At 50.5% G+C, this 26,002-nt stretch overlaps 1 protein-coding gene across 1 annotated transcript in view; it reads right to left on the bottom strand.

Annotated features, from left to right (window-relative positions):
* The window catches only part of ARRDC1 (arrestin domain containing 1), a 68,024-nt gene extending 42,022 nt beyond the window's left edge, over nt 1-26,002 (bottom strand). The window contains exon 1 of the mRNA XM_037879470.2: nt 25,486-26,002. Within this exon, the coding sequence (XP_037735398.1) occupies nt 25,486-25,603 (118 nt within the window). The 5' untranslated portion in view covers nt 25,604-26,002. The remainder of the gene's footprint in view (nt 1-25,485) is intronic.

The following is a 26,002-nucleotide window of genomic DNA, read 5'->3' as shown; positions in this document are numbered from 1 at the left end:
GACCCACCAACCACACAGTCTATTTTGTGATCCACACTGGGTCCAAGTTCATGGGGGCTCCCACAAAGCCACAGGCCAGTGTCCTTCTCCTCGCCCCACTGAGGGGGCACCAACCACGCTCAGCAGCACTCTCCGCCCCTGCACTGTGGGCCTAATCCCAGCCCAGAAGGGAGGCTGAGGTGGGTGGGGTTGAACAAGTAGCATTGTGAGCCTGGTGCCCAGTTTGAACCACTTGGTGAGGGGGAGGACGACGAGAATCAGGGCCAGCCCCATGGCACAGGAGTTTCCACTGGAGGATGTGTGCAGGATGGGCTTGCTCTCCACCCCCCCACCTTCCTGAGGCCACCTGTCTGCACCTGGCCTATGACCCACTGAAAACCTTCCCCACAACTCACCATCTTGGAAATGCTGCACTAGACCATCCTTCCCACCCTGGTGGTGCTGCCCAGTACCAGTAGGGCTCTGAAAGCACATCAAGCCTTCCCTTCCTCTTAGGGAAAGGGAGTAGGGGTGGAAAAGTCTCATGCAGGCAAGTTAACATCCAGCACAGCGCCAGACATGATGCCTGGCCAGACTAACCAGTGAAGCCACACAGGAAGTCACTAGCGGAGTTGGGAAGGAGCCCGGGTCCAATTCGTAGTGCCTCCCCATGGTGGAGCTTTTCATGACCTTTTCACCCAAGGCAGAAATCCTTTTTTGCTAGGCTGCGGAAAGGAAACATGGAGCATTCTTGGGGGCAGTAAAAATCATGACTGAACACTCTGCAATTCTGGTTTTTCGAAAAACACTCTGGAGGGGGAGGGAGTTTTCCTCACTGCTCACACCCCAACAGTTGAGACAGCCGGAAGACAGTTCCCTAGCAAGTGAAATAAGCGGCTGTGTTTATCTTGGCCTCTCTTGAAACAAAGGCTGGTGCTTTGTGCCTTTTGTAAAAGGTTTTGTCAAGTCAAGAGCCCTTGTGAGGAGTTGCAGGAAGGGTTGATCAGAGGCTAGGGCAGAACACTGAACAAGCCTAAGGGCGTGGCTACAGCGCATTAAAGCAGCCCCGGGCGCCCTAGCTCACTTCCTGTCCACACTGGCAAGGCATGTAGAGCGCTCCTGGTATTCCACCTCGGCAAGAAGATTAACGTTTGCTGCGTCTTGGCTGGAACGCCTGGGCTTCAGCGTGAACGAGGTGTTGCATTACTGCGCTCTGATCAGCCTCCGGAAACATCCCACAATCCCCTTAAGTCAAGTGGCCACTCTTGTCGTAGTTTTTTTTAATCGCTGCAGGAATGCGGAAATGCCCTTTGAAAGTTCCTGTTTCTGACAGCCGGCTGCTTATCTGCTCTGAGACAAAGCAACCATTAGCATGGAATGGTGTGTGCGAGAGAGACAGACACCCACCCCGGGGGGGGGGGGAGGTTGAGGGGGGAAGGGTCTGCTGCTGTCTGAACTTACAAGACAGCATGCTGACCTGCTCTCAGCCCCCCAAAAACCCACTCTCTCCCCCCACATACACACATGCTCCCTGTCACACTCCACCCCCCCCATTTGAAAAGCAGGTTGCAGTCACTTGCACGCTGGGATAGCTGCCCATGATGCACCGCTCCCAATACTGCTGCAAATGCGGCCCCGCCAGCGCGCTTGAAGCAGTCAGTGTGGACAGACGGCAGCGCTTTCCCTACTGCGCTCTCCGAAGGCGGGTTTAACTCAAAGCGCTCTACATCTGCAAGCGTAGCCATGTCCTAACACCGACAAGTCCTCTCACCACTGGGTTTATTGATCTGCCTATGTAGGGAGTAGACCCTGGGCTTTACAACACAGCTATGGCTGGCCCAATTTGGTGTTTAGTATGCACCAGCTGAGCACCACCCCAGTCCTTGACGAAAGTAACCATGCTGGAGGCCTTCTCTACAGGATTCTAGCAGAATAGCTTCACTTGTCCACAGCTGCGCTCAGAAGTCCCCAGCTGCACTATGGACATAACCTGATCTTTCCCGGGTTATAGTATAATTAGATCCATGTTTCTAGGCCAAGCTTCTGGGCATCATTTCTGAGATCAGAGACTCTTTAAACCAAAACATTTTCACTTTGGGCTTTTGGCAGTTATTCCTTCTGGGCGGCTCTGACAGAAGTCAGAGCAGTTAGTCCTGCAAAGTCACAGCAGAGCTGGAATCAAAGTATGGCTTTATATCCTGAACCATGGAGAGAGACAGACAGACATGTAAAACGAGCCTGTTATACAGCGATGGTCCTCCTACAGCGGGAGCGGTACCTCTCTCTGCTGGGTGGAAGGGTGTGCATGTAGACCCTGATACAAGTTGATGGGACTAGAACTACATCCAGTGTCTTCATACAGTCCTCTCCTGGTTTTCCCCTAGTTCCCTGGCAGAAACTTTAGCTCTTTTTTGGGGTCCTCATCCTCCCCCACTCTGAGGCTTCCACAGAGTTCCTCCTTTGGCAGCCTCTCTGGATGACCCACTGATTGGAAGTAACAGAAGCCACTAAGTAGCTGACTCAGATCTACCCGGCCCTACCCGAAGGGTCTCCCTTCATCCAATCTTGCATCTAAGCCTGCCTCTGACATCTCCTGCCAGGGGGAGTCTTGTCATCGTCACTCATCTTGGCCTAAACTTACTTCCCTTCCACTGTTGTGACCTCACTATCCTCCCTGCCACACAGGCCCATAACCTGGGAGTTTTCCTCAGCTCCTTCTCCTCACACAGCCAAGCAAGCAGTGTCCAGATCTTGCTATAACACATTCCAGGTCCATGCAGCTAGATTTCTCAGCCAGGTTCTTCAACATTCACCTTATTGCTGTAGCCTCCTGCCCAGTGTCCCTCACACCTGTGGCATACCCTCCAGTCTACAGCTCTGGAGATCATCTCTCTGGGCAGTCCTCTGACCACACCATTCACTTGGAATCATTACCTTCCCCTTCCCCATTGCACTGGGTTCAGTTTTCTCCCCCATTCAGACTCAAGGTGCCAATTTACTCCATAAGGTTCCTTGTGCCGGCAGTGCTGTAGTCATCATAGAATGAAGCAAAGAGCAACCACCAGAAGACCCACTGGTTACCATTTTTTCCTGCATTGACCAGTAGCTAGACAGAATACGTTCTACCCCACCCCCCACCCCAATACTGCATGGAGATTGGCAGGTGTACGTAACATGACTGGCTTAATCTGGAAGGAGTTCTTTATAGAACACCACAAAGGGCAATTCTTGTTAAGAGTCAATACAATCTAGGGTCCAATGCATTATACTTCCCTTCTTAGCTCAGAGGCAAGGCCTTCTGTAAAAGGCTACCAGACTGGTTTGGGGGATGCCTTCACACTACAATACTTCCTAAGCAGGTGGCCAAATGAGAGACTAAGTTCTCCGGCCACCAGTTGTGATTTTGCTCAGCGGTGCAGACACCCAGACAGCCCCCCAGCCTCTGAGCTGGTACGTGTCACCTGACAGGCCCACATTAGAAATTAATGGGAAGAGTGCTTCCAAATCTGCTTGGCAGCTTTGGAAAAAATCCAACCCTTCAGCCCTAGCAGGAGGGGGTGCCCACAACAGGGAAGGGAATTCAAGGCTCAGTTACAACCCATCACTGTTCACCAGGGCAGATACCAGAAAGAACAGAGGGAAGCCCAGGTTTACTGCAGTCAGGACTCCAAAGCACACCAACCAGATGTCGAGTCACTCAGCCTTTGCTCATCATTAGTGGAATTCTTCCACTCCAAACATAGCTGCCACTGTCTCTGGGTTTAGTCCTTCCCACAGGAGGAAGCTCACACCAATTGCTTAGCCAGCCCATCTGTCACAGATGAACTGTTCCGAAACCCAGCCAGCTCCTCTCCCTGCGCAGTTACATTTCCCCCTCCACAATGAAGATAGGAAAATTACTATCAAATTCTTAATCTTTACAGTCCCAAAGGACACTTCAGGCTCTCAACAGGAAACCTCCATGGGCCACTTTGGATGTTCTTAAGCAATCAGCATCTGTTGCAATGCCCAGTTGCAGAGGATTACTGCCTGGTAGTTAGGGCCTGCCTGCTCTGAGGGCGCTCTGCAAAGTTTTTATCTAGGCACAGATGCATGCATGCGGAACGCAGGGGACACAGCCAAGTTTGCAGCGTTTGCTTTAGTCAAGCGCATAGCTGTGGATGCTTGATCTCCCTTATCACAGGCCAGAACCAGGTTGTCTTTGGCACCTAAGGACTCCTTGGCTTTCTGTCAAGGAAATGGGAGCAAGTCTGTGGCCCAGCTAGGCCACTGTACTCAACTGTCTGCCATTCATTCAGTTTTTTGTCGTTCCAGTGGAATCCTGTCAGTCTCCATTACAGCCACATTCCTTGGAGTGCGCTAGCCCCACACGTTCTCCAGGAAGAGCTATTAGACAGCAGGGTTTCCAGATCCCACATGGGCACTGGCATTTCAGTGCCAGCTTGCTCAGGTTAGGATTGGCTCACCAAGGCCTAAAATCCCTTGCCTCGATCTGAGCAGCAGTTACACAGGTGGGAAAACCCTCCTGCCTTTGAAAGAGTAAAGAGGAAAGCTACAGCTGTCCTCTTCCTTTAAAACCAAATTCCCTAATGAGCAGTAGGGGCTGGGGGAGGACAGAAACAGGCTTTGGAAAGGTAACCGTGCACCCCCTATATTGTCAGCTCATGATTTTATCGGGACTCTAGCGATTTGGGATGTTTTAACCGGTCTTGTGAAAACCGGGTGCCCACTCTAGAATTTTCCCTTACTCAAAATGGCTACTGTGTCCCATTACTCTCAGTGGGACTGAAGCCAGCAACATAACCACTATGTCCCTATGTGCCTGCTTGTGGAAGTGACGCTGCCCTTAATAAAGTTTACGGTGGGAGGTGGCAGTGTGGATGAAATTGGACAGCTGCCACTCTATGGCTCGGGGGGCTGGACACCAGAGACTGTGACTGATGGATGGGAGTGGGAAGGAGAGGGGCCTAAAATAGGGGAGGTAGGGCGGGGGGAGAAAGAGTCCTGCTTAGCTCAGGCAGAGAAGAATGTGAGGGGGCAGGAGGTGTTCAGGGAAGTGCTGCTTCTTGCTAAAGGTTAAGCCAGTTTCATGGTTTTTAGGAGATACCCCCATGCATAGCAATGATTGATAGGTGTTCAAAGTTCGCTCATGTGTATTTCTAACTCATCAACCCCGTACCAGCGTGATGCATTACTCAGCTCTGTGGTTCTCGTGTTATTTGCTATCCAGCCCTTCTTTCATCAAAAAAATATGCCAGGAGTACTCAAGGCAGAACCAGGAAACCTGTGGCAGTCTCCCTATCTCAGAGGGGAGCGGGAGGGGAAGCGGAGTCTCCATCTGAGCAGCCAGGGAGAGGCATGCATTTAAATTTGACTTTTCAACCTGAAATCACTTGCAGGCAGAGGAGTAGAGGGGAGTTCAAGTCAGACAGACTCAACACTATTGGATCGTTTTGGGGGTGGGCTGACTCATGATTTTTAATCTCGAGAGGATGATACTGGATCTGTAGCACCCCAGTAGAAGTTCCACTGGATCACTGCCTAGGGACGGAAAGGAAGGTGGGCAGTCATGTCCTGGGCACAGAAGTTGCTATTTCTCACTGCTATACCACTGGGATTAGCATCCCCCCTTCGGCAGTGCTGTACTGGAGGGGCATTCATGGGTGCAGAGGCTCCAAACGTTCGGCCTGTGTGTACTTCCTGGGGAGAGGAAGGATGTGGGTAGTTTCCCCATCATACTATCCAATTTCAGCTACATTTACAACAAGCAAACAGAAGGGGTTGTCAGTAAGTTGGTCACTCTAAAGTGACACCAGCAGCCCCATATTTCTGCACTGTCCTGTTCCACTGGGTGGACTTGATATTCAAATAGTAAGAGCTCCAGGGTTCAACAGAAACAAGAGATATCCAAGCCCCCCCTCAATGTACATAGAGCAAAATCCAGAAGTACCCTGCACGCGCAGTGCAGCCAGACCTATGAGATAGGCAGCCGTATCTGCATGCACCCAGTGATGCCCCACGTTATGGGTCTACGGGATGCAAGTAAGAGAATCGAGTGATGGTGAGACGAAGGCAGACAGATCGGCCACAGCTAGCTGTGTATTAAAGGTAAACCGAGTCAGCAGAGGAGCCTGAGCACATCGGCCTCCCCTCCAGGTGGTTTAAGAGAGAGCAGCCAAGTCCTGTTCAGAGCTCAAATTGCTTTTCTCTGTCAATTCAGAGTGTGGCAGCGCCTACCCTCAGGGAAGCTCCATTTCCATCGTAGGTGGGAGAAAAGCAAGGACAGACACGCATGCGAATGAGACACTGTGTGCGGCACTCTCCCCTACAGGAGAGAGCAGGGAAGAGTAGCAAGCAAGACAGAGGGCTACGATTTCTTCTGCTTCCCACAGCTCTAACCAGATGTTGCCAATGTGCACAGAACATCACCTGCTGTCCTGCATGAGGAGTGAATACAACGCTCAGCAGGACATTCTGCAACAAAATAAAATCCAGAAAGTCGCAACCCCTCCCCTTGCCCCAGCTACTCTGAAACACCTCAAAGAGGCAAGTCTTCCTCCTACACCCACTTCTTTGTGAAGAAGCATCCCCATGATAATGGGGCTAGAAGTCAGGAGACCAGGGCTCTGTTCCCAGCTCCGCCACTACCTTGCTGTGTGACCTTGGGCAAGTCACTTCCCTGCCATGCCCTGTTTCTCCACCCACCCTTTGCTTGATTTTAAGCTCTTCAGGGTAGTGAGGAGCTCTCTGGGTGTCTGCACAGCACCTAACAGGGGCCCCAATTTTGACTGGAGACAGCGTGCCATTTAGGGAGAGCAGGAAGGTAGTTCCTCCCTGAGTTTCATACCACGTTTGGGTATGAAGTTTGCAGTAGGAGGGAAGATGCTCTCCCTGTCCCACAGTCCCCCATGGAGCCACGGCTGGCTGCTCTGCTAGGGACTGGGAGCCTCCCTCCTGACCTGGGTGGAGGTTGATGTCAGGAATGGCCTCCATCATGTACCTGGGTGGAGCACCTCCTGCTCCAGCCCTTGCCCTGCTGAGGTGCCTGGCAAAGCCCCTAGCTACCCACTCCCTGTACCCTGAGCTACCCCCTCTTCTGGCACACAGCACTACCCCCTGCCTGCACCCTCCCCAGTTCTCAAACTTTGAGCTGAACCCCTCCCCTTTGTGAGGCTGGTGTCTTCCCCCCCCCCCCCCCAACCCTGACAGGCTGGGTGCCCTGCTGAGGTGAGTCAGGGGATGGAGGTGGTGCGCTCTCACCGGGCCCCAGCACATGGAGCTGGCCCAAGAAGTCAAACTATGCCGGGGGGCGGGGGGAGCAGGAGAGAGGAGATAGCAGCAGGGAACAGCAGGTGCTCTGGGAAGCTTGTGATTCAGCTTTGTGACATGGAGATTTATTTGAACACCAGCCAATTTTAACTTTGGGGCCCAGTTCTCATCCTCCCTCCATTAGAGGACAGAGTCAGCCGAGCACCACGTTTTAATTAGATTCTCCATGTGTACACACACACACACACCCCCTGCAGCTTGAGACCAGGAATTCCTCCCATGTATCTGCAGCTGGACCCCAGAGACGGGCTTTCAGAAGAGTCAGTCGATAGCGGAAGGCACTAAAAATAGCAATAGCCAAGCCAAGCCCTCCCTCCCTAAAGAGAAAGGAGATAATTATCCTGAGCACCCATGCCCTGATCAAGGAATAAAGTGGGAGGAAGCTCCTTCATAACCAACACAATGCTGGCGATAGCAACAGTACATGCAGGTCCCATATGCGCTAAGACTGGGCCTTATAGCAAAGGGGGGTTGTCAGTAAGTTGGTTTTTCACCCCACTCTAGTCCCAGTAGGGTCACAAGAGCAAATGAAGTGCTAGTGTAGATAGCACAGGCTGTTTTCAGCCCTTGAGCACCATTATGGCATGTGTGACTGACTGGCTGGGGAGACATGAGAGGAGAGTTCTGTGCCCAGCTTGGGCCAGCTGGGCAGCGTGGGGCAAGTAACATTGCCTCTGGTGACCCTTTCCATCCTTGGCTTGCCTAGTGAGACTGAGCTCTGTGGGGGTTTGGGGGAGGGGGGGTGGTGGTGTGATCTCAGTTGGATCCTCTAGACTCTTGTCTAGTACAAGACATTTGTCCCTCTCTCTACACTAGCAGCTGAAGAATTATCTAGCATGGCCAAGGCACAACAGAGACATGTCACACACACACACCCCTGCACCACCTCCCAAGAGTGAGCGTCAGTGAGCAGAGCTGGCTTCAGAAAAAATAAGAAGCCCACACCAATTTGCCGAAGCGGAGGCACAAGATTCTGTATTCCAAGACATGCAGCAGGTTAGAAAATGCCACAAAGGTCTCAGCAAGTTGCTGTAACAAGCAGCATGTGTATCAACCTATCAGCAGGTTGAAGGATTCATCTCAGAGACAGAAGTCAAAGCTCAAGTGTGCTCGGAGTTCTTGCTGGCCTTGCTGGGTGTATGGTAGGCCCCAGTATTGTACGGAGGGGAAATAGATGGTTGGAATTTAATTGAGGACTCTGGGTGTCCATCTGCCAGCACTAAGACAAGACAAGACTTTGGGAAGCTGGAAAGTTTGTGAAGAACTACAAAATCTCTAGGTAAAAATTAGTTACTTTCAGTCTCTGCTCAATGTGTAGAAGAAAATTAAAATAGAGTGCATCTCGAAAGGTCAATGGAAACTTAATTAGTAGCAGAACACAAAGGGGACTAACTTTCAAAGGTGAAAAGCACCTTCAGTTCCCACAGATTTAAAAAAAAAAATCCAACACCTTCATGTTGGAGGAGCAAGGAAATCTATTGGAGAGAGGGCTGGGAAGTCTCAATGGAAGAGCTGGCAACCTTAGCTTCATACTTTAGCAATTTATGCAAATTTGGGAAAAGAGACACTCCCAATTAACCAATAGCTACTAATTAATGTTTAGCTGTCCCCACCCTGCTGGGGCTGTCCTATCAGTTCTTGTATGTTTTTATATATTTATATACACACACAAAAAGTCCTATGAACTGAAACAGAGCAAGTCATCTGAGCAAGGTGAGAGGAAAGGGTAAGAGGCAGTACTTTGGTTTTGCAAAACCAAGAGTGGTTTGGATCCAGATTCTAATTTAGCCTACCCTTCATTTGCAAGGGGATGGGATCATTCCCCCACTTAAAAGCATGCTCTTGGAACAGGGTTTTTGATTCTACAAAATGGGGCAGACATGCTTAAGACTATGTCAGGGGTCCATGGTGTAACCAGGCCCCTGGCATGGCTATTTGTAATACAGAAGGGGATTTAGATTCCACTGGTCTGGAATAGATACTTGTCACCCACACTGATTACAGCATTAAAAAGTGTGGGAGAACTTGAGTTGAGGTAACTGAACTTTGATCATTGTGACAAGAGGGAGAGCACGCTTCCCAGGAGCTGGAGTTGTGTCAGATGCAATTATGTGAATCATAGTTGAAACAGTTCTCTAGTCATAGAAATGTTCAGAGACAAAAACACCCTATCACCTGTGGGTGAACACTGTTCACAAAGCGATCTCTCCATATCCAGCCAGTCTTCAGCCTCTGAGGAAAGACAAGCCTGGGGGGAGCTTAAATTCAGAACTCTGCTGGACATTAAAAATCATGGACTGAACAGAAACCCTGGATGTATGGCTTATTACAACAATCTGTGACTCACTAGCTGCCCTTTTCAGCCTAGGACTGCAGAGGTGTTACTGGGCCACTCTACCTTGAGCAGCCCCTTAGAATAGGTGCTAATTACTTCTGCTAAACAGCCTGTTCCACCCTGCATTTAGGAGTACATTTCCCAGACCTGAAGAAGAGCCCTGTGGGGCTTGAAAGCCTGTATCTCCCCCCAGCAAGAGCTGGTTCAATAGAAGATATGACCTCAGCTTACCTTTTCTGTCCTCTCAGAGTCAGACAGTTTATAGTCTAATGACAACATTAAGTTATGGTTCTGACTCAGGCTCCTTTCACCCCCACCCCCCCAATTGACCTTGACACTTCTGCTCAGAACCAGTTATGCTCTCTGCGCCTAGTGTTTGAACTATTACACCACCCTTTGTGGCTCTTCCGAGGAGATGTTGTGACACAATCGGTGTTCAGAGCACAACAACAAAGCCAGTCAGGTGCTAGAGAGGTGTAAGATTTCCAAGAGCCAGATATGTATAGTCCAGCTAAGGGATGATCAAGCAGGGAATAGCAGTCTAATTATATGAAGGATGAACAGGGACATTAGCCACATCGCTAGGGAGAGTTGGAAGTGGACAGAACAAGGCACTGGAAAAATATAGTTTAGAGAACTGTGTATTGTAAGGAGAGGGATAGACCAAGACCTAGAGGTTCCTTTTCCGCTTGAAGTTGCGGTGGCCTCTTGGCTGACCATAAGGTTTTTCCTCAAGTATTAACACACACAAAAAAATCCATAGCATGCAGTGGAGCTATTGGGCACACAAGAAGCTGAAGGAGAACAATCCTTGCTTAGCCCAAGATGCAGAACAGACATTGTACATTTCCCTGCCATTTATATTACTGCATAATTCTAGTGTGGTAACTTTAGAGTTCCTCTTTAACCCAATATCATGGGTATTGATCTTCAGGGGTGGAAAAAAGCCTCTGTTTTGTACACTGGGACTGGGAGGTAGACCCTGTACTCAGACACGGGCCATCACAAGAGGGGCCGTACAAGAAAGGCTGGGATCAAAATCAAGCTGAAAAGTCAGTCAGTCTAGAACAGCTATTACTCCAGCATGTATTTACGCTTCGGTGACCTTCTTGGGTTAAGGATTCACTTGCTATTTGAAGGTAGATAAAAGTCAGACAGGAATACAATGCTGCCCAGTGTTATCGATGCCTCTCATACCACGGTTGCCAATATGCTCAGGCATGACACAGTGGTCATTAGAGCCAGATTTCCTCACTGACTTCAGCGAGGAGTTCTGCCCCACGAGGCATGGCCCAACAGGATGACATTCAAGGTAGGACAGCAGCTGCAAGACCGAATGTCCTTGTTTTGCAAAAGGGTTGTGTTGGGCAGAAGGGGGAGGCGGCAGCAGCAGCTAAAAAGTGAAGGGGAGGAGCATCTCTGCAGAATGTTTCCTTCCCTGCTACTCTACGATAACCCCAACCACGATCAAATGTATATCTCTCTCACACACTCACACTACCCCCCCAGAGCAAGAGAAGCAGCTGTAAATGCCACTGTTTTACCTCTGCTTAGGTAGCTGACCATATTTCTGATGGCAGCCATGCACACATGGATCGACAGACAGCTACCGCAAACAAACAAGCTACCACAAACACACACCTGCAGTCACAGTAGTTTGCAGGGACCAAAGCTGGGGGAGGCAGGAGAGAGAGACCAATTCTAAAGATAGGAACCCTCCTCTGAGGAGCATCTTGTGCCCCATCTCCCCACGCTTCCCTCTAGGAATCCCACCACCCTGGTGGAAGATTACTCTTATCCAGAGACCTACACACAAGACGTACACACCAACGGTCCAGTCCCACTTTGAGGGGAAACGTAGGATTTTGTATAGACTTGGTGCTAGACCTCTGCATGGGTGCAACATTCACCGCTGTGAATGTTGCATCATGCCTTGGGAAACAAGGGAGGTGCTCAAACCTCCAACCTACGCGGACTGCTTAGAGAATCAGCTGAAAGCTGCTTCTTGGAAGGGGCTAGGCAAGACAGTTACTCTTCGAAGCCCACCAGTTAACATGGAACAAACTGGACTAGCTAGTGGTTGGCTACAACAAATTGTGATGGCCAAGGGAGTTGCATTCAGCACTAGCTCAACACTACAGCTGACCTGTGTCTGCAGCAGGGTTGTAGAAAGTCCAGATCAACTGCCAAATCTAGCCTGTAGCGTCCCTCCCTCTGTAGAGTTGAGCTGCAGGTCTGTATTGCTTGTGAACTCCAGAGAGTTTGGGTTTGTCTCACAAGGAAGAGAAATAGGAGCAAGTATTCTGGCAGAGTAAATTTGGATAATACATGCAAATATTCAAATTAGGCACAGCCCTTGGGCTACAGGCCATTTGCTAGTCCAGCCCAAGGGGATGCATCTGGGTTTGTGCAATCTTCCCCCCGGGGTTTTACTTCAAAGGAATCCTAAAGAGCATCCCCCTGGCCAAACGTCACCTTTCCTTGACCTTTCAGCACATTGCTGCAAAAGGCCACATAGCCTGTGTCCGTAATACCAAGAACCTGGTCAGGTAGAGTTTTTATTTTATTTATTTTTCAGGGTAACTGTCTCCATGCTAAGGAGAAGTTTTGATTTAGGCAAATACAGAATTCCTCCCCCCGCCCCCCCCCAACAAAAGCACTGTGCAGATAGATCCCCATGGTGAAGAAAGTAGCATTCACTTGTCCTAGTGTCCCCCATACAATACATGGGTCCATCTTCTCCGGCCTGCAAGCGTTTTCTTCAATCATAGACAAAGTAAGCATGACAAGAGGACCTGTTCCCTTCCCCTCCCCAAATCAGGGATTTCGTCTGCATGCATCCCAGGAGAGGGGAAGAAAAAAAAATTAACTGCCGAGTTCAGATTTAATAATTGTATTAAGATAATGTTGAAATAAAAAGGAAACGGTACAGAGTTCAAGCATAGAAGTTTCTGGTTATCAGAAGTGGGCTGTCGGTACCGGGGATGGCGCTGTTCACGGCGACCTCCCCCAGGCGCGGTGCGATGGCTTTCACCAGGCGGTCCTGGATGGCGTTGTGGTGCAGCTGCCAGGCTCTGGAGTGGGGCTTGCAGCTGCACAGGATGTGGGGCAGGGTCTCATTGGAGTAGCCGCACTTTCTGCGACGCTTGTCTCGGTTCCTGTGGCGGACGGCTCCGTTGAGCGGGACACAGTTGAGCCGGGCGCGGTGGATGAACCGCCAGTCGGCGAAACGGGTGAAGCCGCCCCTGGCGAGGAAGTGGTTGCTGGCGTCCCATTTGCTGGTCAGTTCGAAGGCTTTACCCTGGGCCGGTTTACACTTCAGGGTTTCCATGTACAGCGAGTGGATGGCTGCCTTCAGGGTCCTCTCCAGCATGCCTCTGGCGCTCATGGTGACGATGGTGTTGTCGTCGGACCTGATCTGCGGCACCAGGACTCCCAGCTCCTGGCGCTCCTCGCACCACTCCCAGCGGCAGCTGATGCGCTTCCCCAGGCGACGCGTGGCATTGCGAGCGTGGGGCCACAGTGAAGCGATGTCGCCACCGTCCCGTCCGAATTCGCCATCCAGGGAACCGCTCAGGAAGCTGGCGGTGTCTTGGTTGGAGGGGGCTCTGCCGATCTGCTTCTTTGTTACATCATGGAGGGCGTTTGCTGCGATGTTCCTTACCATGGCGTCGGGACACGTCAGCAGGCGGAAGGCGTGGGTGATCACCGCGATGTCACACAGGTCACCCATGCGGGGGACATTGGCACTGCCATGCCTGTTGGTGATATAGACCAGCTTGTTGCTGGCTGTCTGGGGAAGGAACAGCCACTTCTTCACCAGCTGCCGGACTTGTAAACAGGAATCTTGTGTGTTTAAGCCTCAGGCACTTTCCCCTACTTAGGCAACACACTTATTTATAGCACCATGCAGGTTATCAGCACGCTGGCTGCTCCGGGAGGAAGAAAAAAGGAGTCACCTTGAACAGCTGGAACAAAATCCAGCTTGCGAATGTTTACCACCAAGCCTGTTTCTTTCCACATGCGGCAAGGTGGGGAGTGGAAAGTGAACCAGTGCATCCCACTTAGATTTGGTTTGGTGGTTTGGAGGGGGAGGGGGAAAGAAGAAGAAACGAGAGAAAAGTACAACCAATGTGTGCTCATCATTCAAAAAAAGCCTGCCAGAAGCAACTGTAGTTTCTTAGCAACAGGCATCAAGCGCTGTTCCTCCTGGGACAGGAGTCTCGAAACGGACCTCCAGCAGCTTTGCTGTACGAGCTCATTTTTAGCCCCCTTCTGTCACTGCACTGGCGCGGGAGCATCTCTTCACAAAGATTCCCCAACCCCGACAAAAAGGGTTTCTTGAACCCAGAGACTGGGTTAGTTCCCCATTCCAAGACTTGACGGAAGCAGCAGGATTTGGAAGTTACTTTCCCCTGATAACTCTCGTTATCTCCCTTCATCTGACACACATGCACAGTGGGCATGTCCATGTAATTACAGAGCCATGTGATCAGCTGCACCTTTGATTTACTCTTCTGCCTAATGATCCTGGCTCCAGGAGGCTTATTCCAACACTTCAGATCCTCAGGTAGGTTCATGGGCTTTGGGGATCAATCTGCTGCACAGATGTTTCCTTTACTCTCCTCCCCCACAAAGTTACCCCAGACTGGAGTCTAGGAAGGACAATATTCCTAGACCTGGGCTTGCAAAGGAAATGGGGGGGGGGGGGGAAGAGACACAGAAGAGGCAGAGAATCTGTAGGGCCACTTACAGCCCGACACATTGCCAGCCTTTCCCCAGTGGGTCATTCTTCTATCCCTGTACACATTTTGGGAGAAGGAGTGCAGAATCCCACCCCGGAACGTAAGTAGGGTTGTCAACTTTTGGTTTGCGGAAAACCGAAACTCTTGCCCCACCCCTTCTCCAAGGCCACGCGCCCCTCCCCTCCCCCCGCTCCTTCCATTCCCCCCCCCCCCATTGCTTGCTCTCCCTCACCTTCACTCACTCATTTTCACCAGGTTGGGGTGCGAGAGGGGGTGAGTCAGCTCAGCCAGAGCACATTTAAATATTAAGCCAGTGTGTACCGATATGGCGCTTATCGCTGTCGTCAGAGAGCCACACAACCCCCCCTCCCATGCTCCTGTGAGCATAGGCAATGCTATTACTTCCTGGTTTCAGGGGGAACAGAGGCTCAGGGAGACTAGGAGTACGTCTCTGCTGCAAAACATCTGCAGCAGTAATCGTCTCAGAACCCAGACCAACCAATTCAGGCTCCTGCTATGGGGCGAACGACAGTCCTGTAGATGTTCCCGCTCAGCTCTGGAACCCAGCAGGGCGGGCATGCCTACACTGCTGTTTCGTCACCCCACAGCATGAGCTCAAGGCAGCTTACCCAGGGTCTGAGACCCAGATTCACTGCCACAGGTGGCCCCTTTTATTAAAGCCACAGTACAGACATGCCCTACGTGACTTTCCCACGGTCACACAGGAAGTACGTGGCAGAGCTGGGTACTGAACCCTGGTCTCTAGAGTCTCGGGCCGGCACCCTAGCCACTGAGCCAGGCTTCCTCTCCTTTTGATTTACCAGTGGCTCATTCTGATTTAGCCTAAATCTGATCCTAAACCGACTTTAGCTAGACCAAAATAGGTTGCTAAACCTAAAATTAAAAAGTGTCCACACCACATTTTGCACTGGTTTAGTGGCATTGGTTTAAATTCATACCTTAAGTTATTCTGGTGCACGTTTCACATTTAGACAAGCTCTAATGATGCTTTAGGTCCTGGCAAACACTCCCCACAAGGTGCTTTAATGCCTGTCAAGTCTACAGCCTAATAAGCTGCCCCTTCACACATGTTATCCATGTATTGTTCTTCCCCTGTAAGCACAAAGCAAAACATCCCATCCCTGGCTGGCTGCCAGGGCGAGCCAGCAATTCACTGAATGAGAGAGATCAGCAATAAGCAGTCTGAGAGGCCAAGATACCCGGTGCTCAGACATCCTGGGAGCACAGAGTCCTTTAAATCTGGCCAATACCAACAGCCACGTAAGCCAGCTCAGGAGAGCCGTGGGAAGAAAACAATCAATCCTTTCCCCTCAGCATCAGCCATTGTGCGTACCACAAACATCGGTTCAAAGGAGTGCGACCCCATATGGCACTGAGACTCCTGTGTAAAACTCCTGGGACCAATCACCACAAGGGGCTTTAGTCACTGAACAAGCCTGCTGCCTTTCCAGACTCATTTTAAGAAAGGGCTTCAATAAGGAAAGGAAATTTACACTTCGTGGGGTTATTTTTATATCCAGCTAAACAACAGTTTATGTTGGCCCTGATCCCCAGTGCTCTGCACTTGTGTAAGTGAGGACACAGGTTGCAAGGCGTAGGACAGTCACCATCCTCCACTTTTGTTTTTGGACAGCACCATGTAGTGTCTTTCTGGGATTTAAATAGCAACTACTAAGTCCAGGAAATTGTACGTGTACACACACACACCCCTCCTTCATTTATGTTCATTTTTGCATGGCCTCCTTTTCCAACATACCAACTTGTACCTACTCTGCTCAGAAGCTTACATGCACCTGACATGCTGGTTATCAGAGGTGCAGAGCAGAGATGACAGTCCATTAAACACCTCTTAAGAAGAGGTTAGACCTTATGAGACCTCCGATTCTCATTCATGCCTCCTGTTTCGGCACCTTCATGAAATGAACGGTCTCAGTCCACCTCCTGGAAAAATAGGGCCTGCTCTGGAACTTCGGCCCTGTCTATGCTAGGAGCACTTTACTGGTACACTAGACCAGCAAAGTATTGCTAATGGGAATGCAGCTACACCAGCAAGGCTGCACTTTTACCGGTATGGTTTATTTATCCTATCCACACCCCCACCAGCAAATCCAAGCTCTACTGGTAATAGCCCCTAGCTGAACTGCTTCTACACCAGGGGCATTTGTCGGGGAGGGAATCACACCTCCTCGCACCTCTGATGGACAAAACTGTGCCAGCAGAAGCCTATAGCACAGAGCCAGCCTTAAAGAAGATATGGAGCTGAACTTCCCTCTTCAGGCTCTAGTCCCATTAGCCAGCAGGGTACCACCTCAGCACTTGAGTCATTGGGGCAAGGAATGTTGGGAACAAGGACATACGTTGCCAAAATGGGCACAGGTTGTTGGTGAAAGGTTGAGACAATGTATTTGTTCACCTACACAATTTATGTGTATGAATCAATGTGGACATAACAAAATGCTTGTTATGGATATCAGAGAAGCCCAAGGTTTTATTTTGAGCCGAAAGTCAATTACAAACTATCTGAAAGTGGCAATCTACAGCTAATTTATGCCCCCTCAGCCCCAAAGAGAAATCCTTTACTGCACTGGGATACTTACAGTATCCCTCCTCTGCAGCCATCCAGCTTTCTAAAAGACGGATACCTCCACAGGCTTTATAGTATAGGGCTTCAATCAGGCCCTACAATTCAACTCTCATATACACACACGCGCGCACACACACACACACACCTGACTCCAGTAGTGGTTGCATGCAGATATGCAAGCGCCGTATTTGGTCCCACACAAGGTTGTATCAATCCAAGAACTAGTGACAAATATTCCCCATACCATTAGAGTAAAACCCATCAATTCTGGTGGGAGGCCTTTACACCGCAAGTTTTAAAGACACACCCAGCAAAAGTCAAATCACATCAGACACTGGAGCGTCATCTATTTTTAGTTGGGCATCAAAGTAAATTCAGGATTTTGTCTGCGTTGAAGAGCATCTCTGTGATCAGACATCAGTTCATCTGTTTTCAGACCCCAGAAACAAATAGGAAATAAGGGAAGCGCACACACAGACGCACAGTTATACACACACACAAATCTGCTGACTGGAGGCAGTTAAATCCTTTGTACATTTCTTCTCTAAGCACTTTTCACTTCCACACAAAAGTTAGAGAAGCCACACAAAAGAGATGATTATCTTTCACAGCAATCCTATAACAGGGCAAGAGGTCATGGAATGGCCAGACACAGACAGATGCTCAAATAAACTGGTTAGTCTCTAAGGTGCCACAAGTACTCCTTTTCTTTTTGCGAATACAGACTAACATAGCTGTTACTCTGAAACCAGCAACTTTTGAGTATCTTGCCCTTCAAGTTTAATAAATAATAATTAAATGAAAGACTTAAATACCAGCATCTAACACAAAGAGCCCAGCTGCCACTTCTTCCCAGCCATCATCTGATCACTTTTCTGGTCTCTGTTTCTTCACCCTTGGCGGCCTTCTTTCGGTCACTGATCAGATCCATTCTGCACCGCTCCCTTTACTATAGCCCTCTTCCACATCCTCTACTCTCCTTTTTCTCCCCACCTGCACTCCTACAACTCTCCCAAAAATCACACCAGTTCTCATGGAACCTATGAGAGCCAGCATCACTTTCTACCAAGAAATGGTTGATCCCCCCCACAACTGCCTGCAAAATACTTTAGATGTCTCTCTGCCAGAGAAGTTACACTACAATACACCAACCACATTTGGATTCTTCCCCTCCACCCACTTCCAAAATCTTCCCCACCACCATGGAAAAGTAAACATGAACAAACAGACTGAACCCCAGAACAGAACATCCCCTACATCAGGGGGACCTCAGGATCCTGATATGAATTTAGCCTCCCTCTCCATTAAAGGATATGAATTTCCAAGTGGTAGCCAACCGTAAGAAGTGTTACTCCTTCAAGCTAGAGAGCCACTAAATTCTCTCTCCTGCTTAGCAACAGACTTTTATGCTGCGAAGACTATAAGGTACAGTACTGCCCACTCTTATTTGCTTATTCTCCTGTTTATCCCCTGCAGTGGTCATGCCCCAGTGCCACGTTTGGCAGCATATCAGATGCTGGCCACTAGCCCTGAGACACTCAGGTCTACATTACACTTGCCCAATGATGCACTAAACACCACAGATGGCTCCTGTTCTCATGTTTCCATCAGCAAAGAGGAATTTAACAGCAAAGCTTTGCCCACAGGTGCGGCTGAGGGAGGGGAGGGAGAAAGGAGTGCACTACAGACCAAGACATACGGCGCAATCTTGAAAATAATTATTTACACGGCATTTCTGATCCACCAGTGAACTAGCCGGAGGGGCAGAAATCCCTTTTTGCGCCACATCTCAGCAGACAGACTGCCACAGAGCTAGGGTGCTCTCATCCCACACATAGCTGAAGTGGATTTTTAAACTGGGAAGTAGCAAACAGTCAGCCTGGTAGACGGACACAGAATTACATTGTTCATTGCATTGATGTACAGGAATATGCAGTGGTGAGTGTTAAGTCAGCAAAGCAATGCCAGGGTCATTTGAATAGCTAGCTGGGTTTTGAATGCATGGGGAGAGGGGTCTAGGGTGGAGGAGGGGCATCGGCGCTTGGGTACTTCCCCTGAACAGGACACTTGCACACTTCTACACAGTAAACATGTTTGCTGTGTCCCTGACCTGCATTTTGCAAAAAAGGACCCACTGCTTGACGGTCACATCCAGAACAATTTTATAGAGGTGCTATTTGGGGTGACCCACGAGCTTTGTCGTCATCTGTACATATTCCAAATCCACTCTTACTGGCGTTACTGACCACTTGCATCAGTGGGGCCCTGTCTTCGACAGCATGCTGCTTCAGGTGCCATCTTTTCAACATCATTTTACCATGTTCAGCAGAGCCAGCCAGGACCTGCTCCCTAGTGTGGATTCAGGTTAGTATCTTTCACTTCCATTTAGCTGGCCCAGGTGGACCTTCAGCTCACCCCCGTGGGGATCTTGGCCATATAAATGAGAGATAGAGATAACCAGCTGTGATTTAGCCACAAGTTTTTCCCCTAGCACGGGTGCAGGTTAAGTTAGCTAAGCCCACCATCCTTTCCTAATCTAGACAAGCCCATAGACAAGCCCGGGGAAGAAAGATGGTCTTGGTGTTATAGCACTGAATGACATGGTTTCATTCTCAGTTCTAAAAAAAGTCAACTCTCTCTGTGACCTGGATTTCTGTGCCTCAGTTTTGCGATCTATAAAATGGGGCTATAATACCTATAATAAGGATAAACACCCAGTGGGTGATCAGATAGCCCCATCACTGCTGGTATTTTAGAACCTGGATAAAGAGTTAGCATGTACACACACACACACTTTAGGCCTGATGTATTTGAGACTTTTATACCTTAACATTTCACTTAGAGCCATTACTCTAGTAATCTGGACAGCTAAATAAGTGCGTGTGGAACACAGAGAGGAATTTTCAGAGCTGCTTTTCGAAACACCTTTAGTTTCTTCATTCTTGAGTCTGTCTCCGGTGGTGATGTGGGAGTCAGGGCTGTTCTGTTAACGATATTTTCCAGGAGGAGCTCAGTTTGATAATGGAAAATAGAACTGAAACAATCTGCTTTGCCATTGGAAATCAGAACGTTTCGAAGTTTTTGAAAGGTTAAAAAAAAGCACTTCTACAACTAAAGCAAGTGGTCAAATAAATTTAAAAAAATTAAACACACTGTTGTAACGTTTTCCTTACAACTCTGAAGCCATCTTCCCTGTGCTGAAGCAGAGTCTCCAATTTGACTCAGTCTCCAGTGGTCAAGATGGCAGCTTCCTGTTCTTTAGCAGGTCAGAGTTAGTATTTAAGACTTCATTGTGGGATATTCCTGCCCACATGCTCAGGGTTTAGCTGATCGCCATATTTGGGGTGGGGAAGGAATTTTCCCCCAGGGCAGATTGGCAGAGGCCCTGGGGGTTTTTCACCTTCCTCTGCAGTGTGGGGCACAGGTCACTTGTTGGAAGATTCTCTGCACCTCGAAGTCTTTAAACCACGAGTTGAGGACTTCAATAGCTCAGACATAGGTTAGGGGTTTGTTACAGGAGTGAGTGGGTGGGCGAGATTCTGTGGCCTGCATTGTGCAGGAGGTCAGACGAGGATCATAATGGTCCCTTCTGAGCTTAAAAGTCTATGATTCCTTCAGGGAGACCTCTGACTAAACACAGATATCTCTAGTTATGGAGTTGGCACCGAAAGGTGTGCAGATCAGAGAAATGTGGTTTGATCTTAAAGGTGCAGGGTGTTGGTATTCGAGTCCTTCTTTCAAAGGACATGCGTGAGGTTTCTAATGTGTTGGGCAAGGCAGAATGACCAAGATACTCCTGTGCTGGCCCACTGTGGCATCAGACAGCATCTGAAAGCCAGACTATATGAGCCACAGCATGAAGTAGCCTCAGGTTGGTGTATTTTTTTGGGCAAAGATGGTGGGATCTCAGCCTTGACGAGGGCTCCTAGACACCACCACCACAACTAACTGGATTCCCCACTGGCAGCAGCCCATTGAGAAGTCCCCTTTCTACAATGGGCATACAGCAACCTCATTGCTGTTAGCCAGACAGCAAACAGAAGAGGCTGTAAACCTCAGGGGGCAAACTACAACCCCCAACTCAGCTGCTTAGACTTGAGACACTAGTCTCCCACCAGGGCAATAAATAAGATATTAGCCAAGTCAATAGGGAGGATGTACAGGAATGAATAAGACAGCCTGCGTTTGGCCGGCAGCTGCCACTGGCCCTTCATGCAGGCTTCACATTTGGACACATTCAGACTCCAGCCAGGGGACGGGATCACACCAAATCCTGGAGTCTAAAAATATGCATACTCCTGCCCTGGAGAGCAGAGCCAGACGTGCAGATCTGCAAGGGCTCATGCAAGCTGTCAGAGGGAAACTGGGCCACGGACGGCCTTCCTCGGCAGTGCCACAGCCAGAGGGGACATAACGCTGCTCCGTGAGCCGGTGAGTCAACCAGGACACCTCTGCCTAGAGCAGATGCTCATGCCTAAGGCCAGCCCTGCATGCAATTAAAAATAAAATTTCGTCAGCTACCACTTCCCAAGAAGTTTTACAGAAACCCTGCTCAGGTCCCATTACAGCCCACAGCTCACTGGCGCACTACCAAACCCACTATGCAAGTACTGAAAGGACAGGGGCTGGTGAAAACATCTTCCTGTCTTTGTTGCTAAAGCTTATTTATGCAAGACTCCAAAATTTCCTAGGCTCAAGTCTGCATAGGTTGCTATAGCAGGGCGGGGGGAACTTTTCCAAAATGAAGAAAAAAAGGAATCCTACAACAGATCTTGAGCTGTCGATGGGGTTAAAGAAAACCCTAACTGAAGGCAAAGTGAGGAAAAATGGAAGGGGGGGTGGGGGTGGGGGAAGAGAAGAGACACTCTCCAGAAAGTCTGATTGCCTATGGGTGCCCCACATGCAAACAGCAGTCAGTAGCCTGGTGTAACCATAGTTACCTCACAGCTGGCCGATAATGCATCCGGGCTAGTTGGACTAGCTCAACAGAATCCTGGGATACTCAGCTCGCTGCCCTATTATTGGGAGCAGGTTCTCGGGAAGAGCGAGAGAAAAGTCAGTCTATATGTTTGGGGGGGGGGGGGGGGGCGGAGAGAAGCAGGAGAGAGAAGTTAGGCGTCTCATGCTGAAAGTAGTAAATAGCATTTCCTAAGGAGAATGGGTATAAACCACCACCAGCAACGAGCCTCTAACTAGTTCTGTACAATAGCTTTCAGAAGCCAGAAAAATCAAGGTCCAACGGGAGAGGTTGTTTTAAAATCGAGACAGGCATACCATTGCTGTGGAAGCAAGTGTTTGCCAGACAAGGTCAACAGAACAAGGTCCTGGCCCAGAAGGACTAAATCTAAATACTTGGAAACAGTCCCAAGAATCTGAGACAGAAGCAATGAGAGCAGAAGATGGGGAAGGGAGAGACTCAGCCTTAGGGGAAGCAAGAAATAATAGTTTGCACTTCTGTAGCACCAGGCCTATCAAAGCACTTTGGAAGCAATAATGAAGACAGGGAAGATGTTAATATCTATTTTACAAAAAAGGAGAAACAGGTACAGACAAAAATTGCTCACCCTAAAAGTCACACAGAAAGCCTGTGGCAGAGCAAAGATAAAACCAAGATCACCTATCCCCAACCACCCCCATGCCATGAATCATCCCTTGCTTATACAGTGAAGCCCTGTTTACGCGAAGGAAATTCTCTAAGGTAACTTTCCATCACTATCAGGTCAGTTCCATGGGCATGTGCAGGTGGAGCTGAACTAGCATTAGCAATGACGGGAAGGGGTTTAAGTCTTTTTTAAAAACACAGTTTTAGAAGGTTTCCCCCCTAGCATACACTGGGCCTCAGAGTTTGGAAGTTTTCAGAGGAAGATTCCAGTCTACGTCAGGCTTCACAACTGGCAGAATTCCGGCAAACTAACACAATACAGGATTTGCCGAGTCTGCTACGAAGAGTTTGTCAATGGCCAGATTTGCAAACATGGTACCATAGTCCTCTCCCTCGACTACAGCCGGAGTGCCTGGCACAGACATCAATACAGCCTAGCGCCTCATAGTCCCCTTACCCTCCCATCCCCACTGTCTGAGAAAGGAGAGGGAGAACTGAGGCTAAGTTACCACCTCAGCTGGCCTGCTTGTCGTTTTCATTAGTCACAGTCCAACTGGACCCAAGAGAAAAATGTAGAAATCCCACTTTCAACCGCACTCTGGAGCATGAGCCCTTCACCAAGGAGCTGCTTCTCAGATCACAGCACAACTTGAGGGGAAGCCGCGTAGACTGAAGAGTGTGAGAAATGGAAGAGTCAGAGGATTACTTGGACCCAGCTCTGCTGGGCTTTGCCTCCAAGCTACTCAGGTTGTCATCTCTCTTTGCCCTCGTGTTTGAGTAAGCATTGGAGTCAGAACTGTGGCAGCATATTGCTGGCACTTTTGTGAACCAAGTGGTTAGGGGTGCTTTTTTTTTTTGGGGGGGGGGGGGTGAGGGGAAGGAGAATATTCAGCGGGAGAGAATGAACACTTCTACAAGGTACCTGTAGATCTCTTTCCCCACTCCCCCAACCTGGTCCTTTACAGTCAATAATTCTATGGAGAAAGAGACACCAAGACCTCTTCAAACAGCTCTCTCCGAGCACCTTCCATATGAGAAGCAGGGTCTTAACATAAATCAGAATCAGTTACGTTTAACACGCGGTGTTGAGAATGCAGATTTTAGGGCAAGCATCTATATGGCCCTACCTCCCCAGACACACACACACTACAGTGACAGCAGAGTTCAACCGTTACACTTGCTTGTGTTTCAGACATCCTCCACTATGGTTTGGCCTCTGTAAACACAGTCATACCAAGTTAGGACCAAGCACCTAACACATTCTCCAACCTAGCTAAAGACAACTTAGGCATGGCTGTGGACTTAACTCACTTCAGTCCTATTCACACAAGCTGGGACAAACTAGAAACAGGCCAGAACCCAGATATTCAACTTCATGCTTCAGATCTTAAACTATAAGGAAGAGATCTAGTGGGGGGGAGGGAAGAAATGGGTGGAAGGGCAGTTGATCCCACATTAGTTTACCGTGGGAACAAGTGTTGGAGACAGGGTACTGGAGTAGGTGGATCCTGGAGCAGACCACATCTGACAATTCCTATGTGCCAAACCCTGGCAATTCCCCAAACTTTATGGGGAAGTTCAGACTGCTTGTACCAAGTCCCATCTCCAGTAAAATCACAGCTGAGCTTTAGGTCAACACCACATGTCTGGTTTAGGGTTTTACACCACAGCCCATCACCACAGCACCCGAGTGCCCGCTGCATACAATCAACACTGTTGTCAGAGCCATGCCAGCAGCAAGGGAATTTGAGCAATTGTTAAGAAGGGGGTCTAAGCAACAGCTCCCCAAACCAGGGGTGGGGGGCAACACACAGACACTTACTTTGACCAGATGGATCTCACACCTGAAACCGGTCGATGTTTCACCCATGGTTACCCCGGACAGGGAGACTGTTGCTAGAAGCCTGCTAGCACCCACCATGCGTAAACAGTCCCTTACCAAGGCTATTCTGCCCCCGCATGCACAGACCCTGAGCAGAGAAAGTTTCGTTCCCGCTGCCCATCATCCAAGGAAGAAACTCCCGCATCCCCACCCCCTCCCTGGAGCCGAGGATGGGGGGAGGTGGGGAAATAGGAGTCACACTCCTGCTGAAGCCCCCAGGAGGTAGAAATGAAACACAACAGACAACACAATCGAAGCCCTGCTAGCAAGGGAATGGGCGGGACGGTCCAAAAAGCTGCCCCCCGCCCCCCCCCGACATAACAGAGCTCCGTGAAAATCAGGCTCTTGAAAGTCATAAATAATGAAACTCCCAGTAAAAAGGTGGGTGGGGTTCAACAAGGTGATACTGAACTCAACCTCTAAAGTGCAAGGGCGGATAGACCAGGAGGAGCCAGCAGGCGCCGCGGCCGGGAATCTCCCAGCCCTGGGGAGCGGGGGCCCTGCACCCGGAAATGCAATGGGCGAGGAGAGTGGAATGGCACTGCGGCGGGGAAGCTCGCAGCCCAAGGAGGGCGCTTTTTTTGGGGGGGGGGAGGGAGGAGGGGCCCTGCCGCCCGGGGATGCGGGGGGGGGGGGGAGGGGCACTGCGGCGGGGAAGCTCGCAGCCCGGGGAGGGCACTATGCCGGGGGGGGGGCGCCGCCCGGGGATGCGGGGGGGAGGGGCACTGCGGCGGGGAAGCTCGCAGCCCGAGGAGGGCACTATGCCGGGGGGGGCCGCCCCCCGGGGATGCGGGGGGGAGGGGCACTGCGGCGGGGAAGCTCGCAGCCCGGGGAGGGCACTATGCCGGGGGGGGCCGCCCCCCGGGGATGCGGGGGGGAGGGGCACTGCGGCGGGGAAGCTCGCAGCCCGAGGAGGGCACTATGCGGGGGGGGGGCCGCCGCCCGGGGATGCGGGGGGGGAAGGGCACTGCGGCGGGGAAGCTCGCAGCCCGGCCCTGCGGGGCTCACCGCGGTACGGCAGGCTCCCGGAGAGGCGCACGGTGACGGTGCCGGCCAGCGGCTCCCCGGGGCTGTAGACGACGCGGCTCTCGCTCAGGCGGATCTCGAACAGCTGCAGCTTCCCCATGGCCGGGCTGCGTCCGCGGCCGGCTCGCGGGAGGCTCTACCTGCGGCTCGTGACGCGCCGGGCCGGGAATGTCCCTGCCTCTTAAAGGGCCAGCGCCGCCCCCGCCCCCGCCCGGGGCGGGGGATGCCGAGGAGGTGTGTCCCGCACCCGCGCACCCCATCCCCGCACCCTGCAGCTAGAGGAGGAGGGACCCCGGCCTCGCGGTCTGATGCGCTGAGATCTGGATCCGGGCAGGAAGAAAGCCTGTTTCCCAGCACGGGTCTGTTTGTCTCTCTCTGCCCGTCTGTCTCATGGAGATAAAACCAATCGCCTGCAGCGGCTATGGGCAAAGGAGCTGTGATCCCAATGCACCATTTCCTACCCTGCATCGTAGGGAAAGGGGGAAACGGGATGGGCAGG

The sequence above is a fragment of the Chelonia mydas genome, chromosome 16, assembly GCF_015237465.2.
Source record: "Chelonia mydas isolate rCheMyd1 chromosome 16, rCheMyd1.pri.v2, whole genome shotgun sequence".
NCBI classification, from domain to species: Eukaryota; Metazoa; Chordata; order Testudines; family Cheloniidae; genus Chelonia; species Chelonia mydas.
This window is presented reverse-complemented; position numbering and strand designations above follow the sequence as displayed.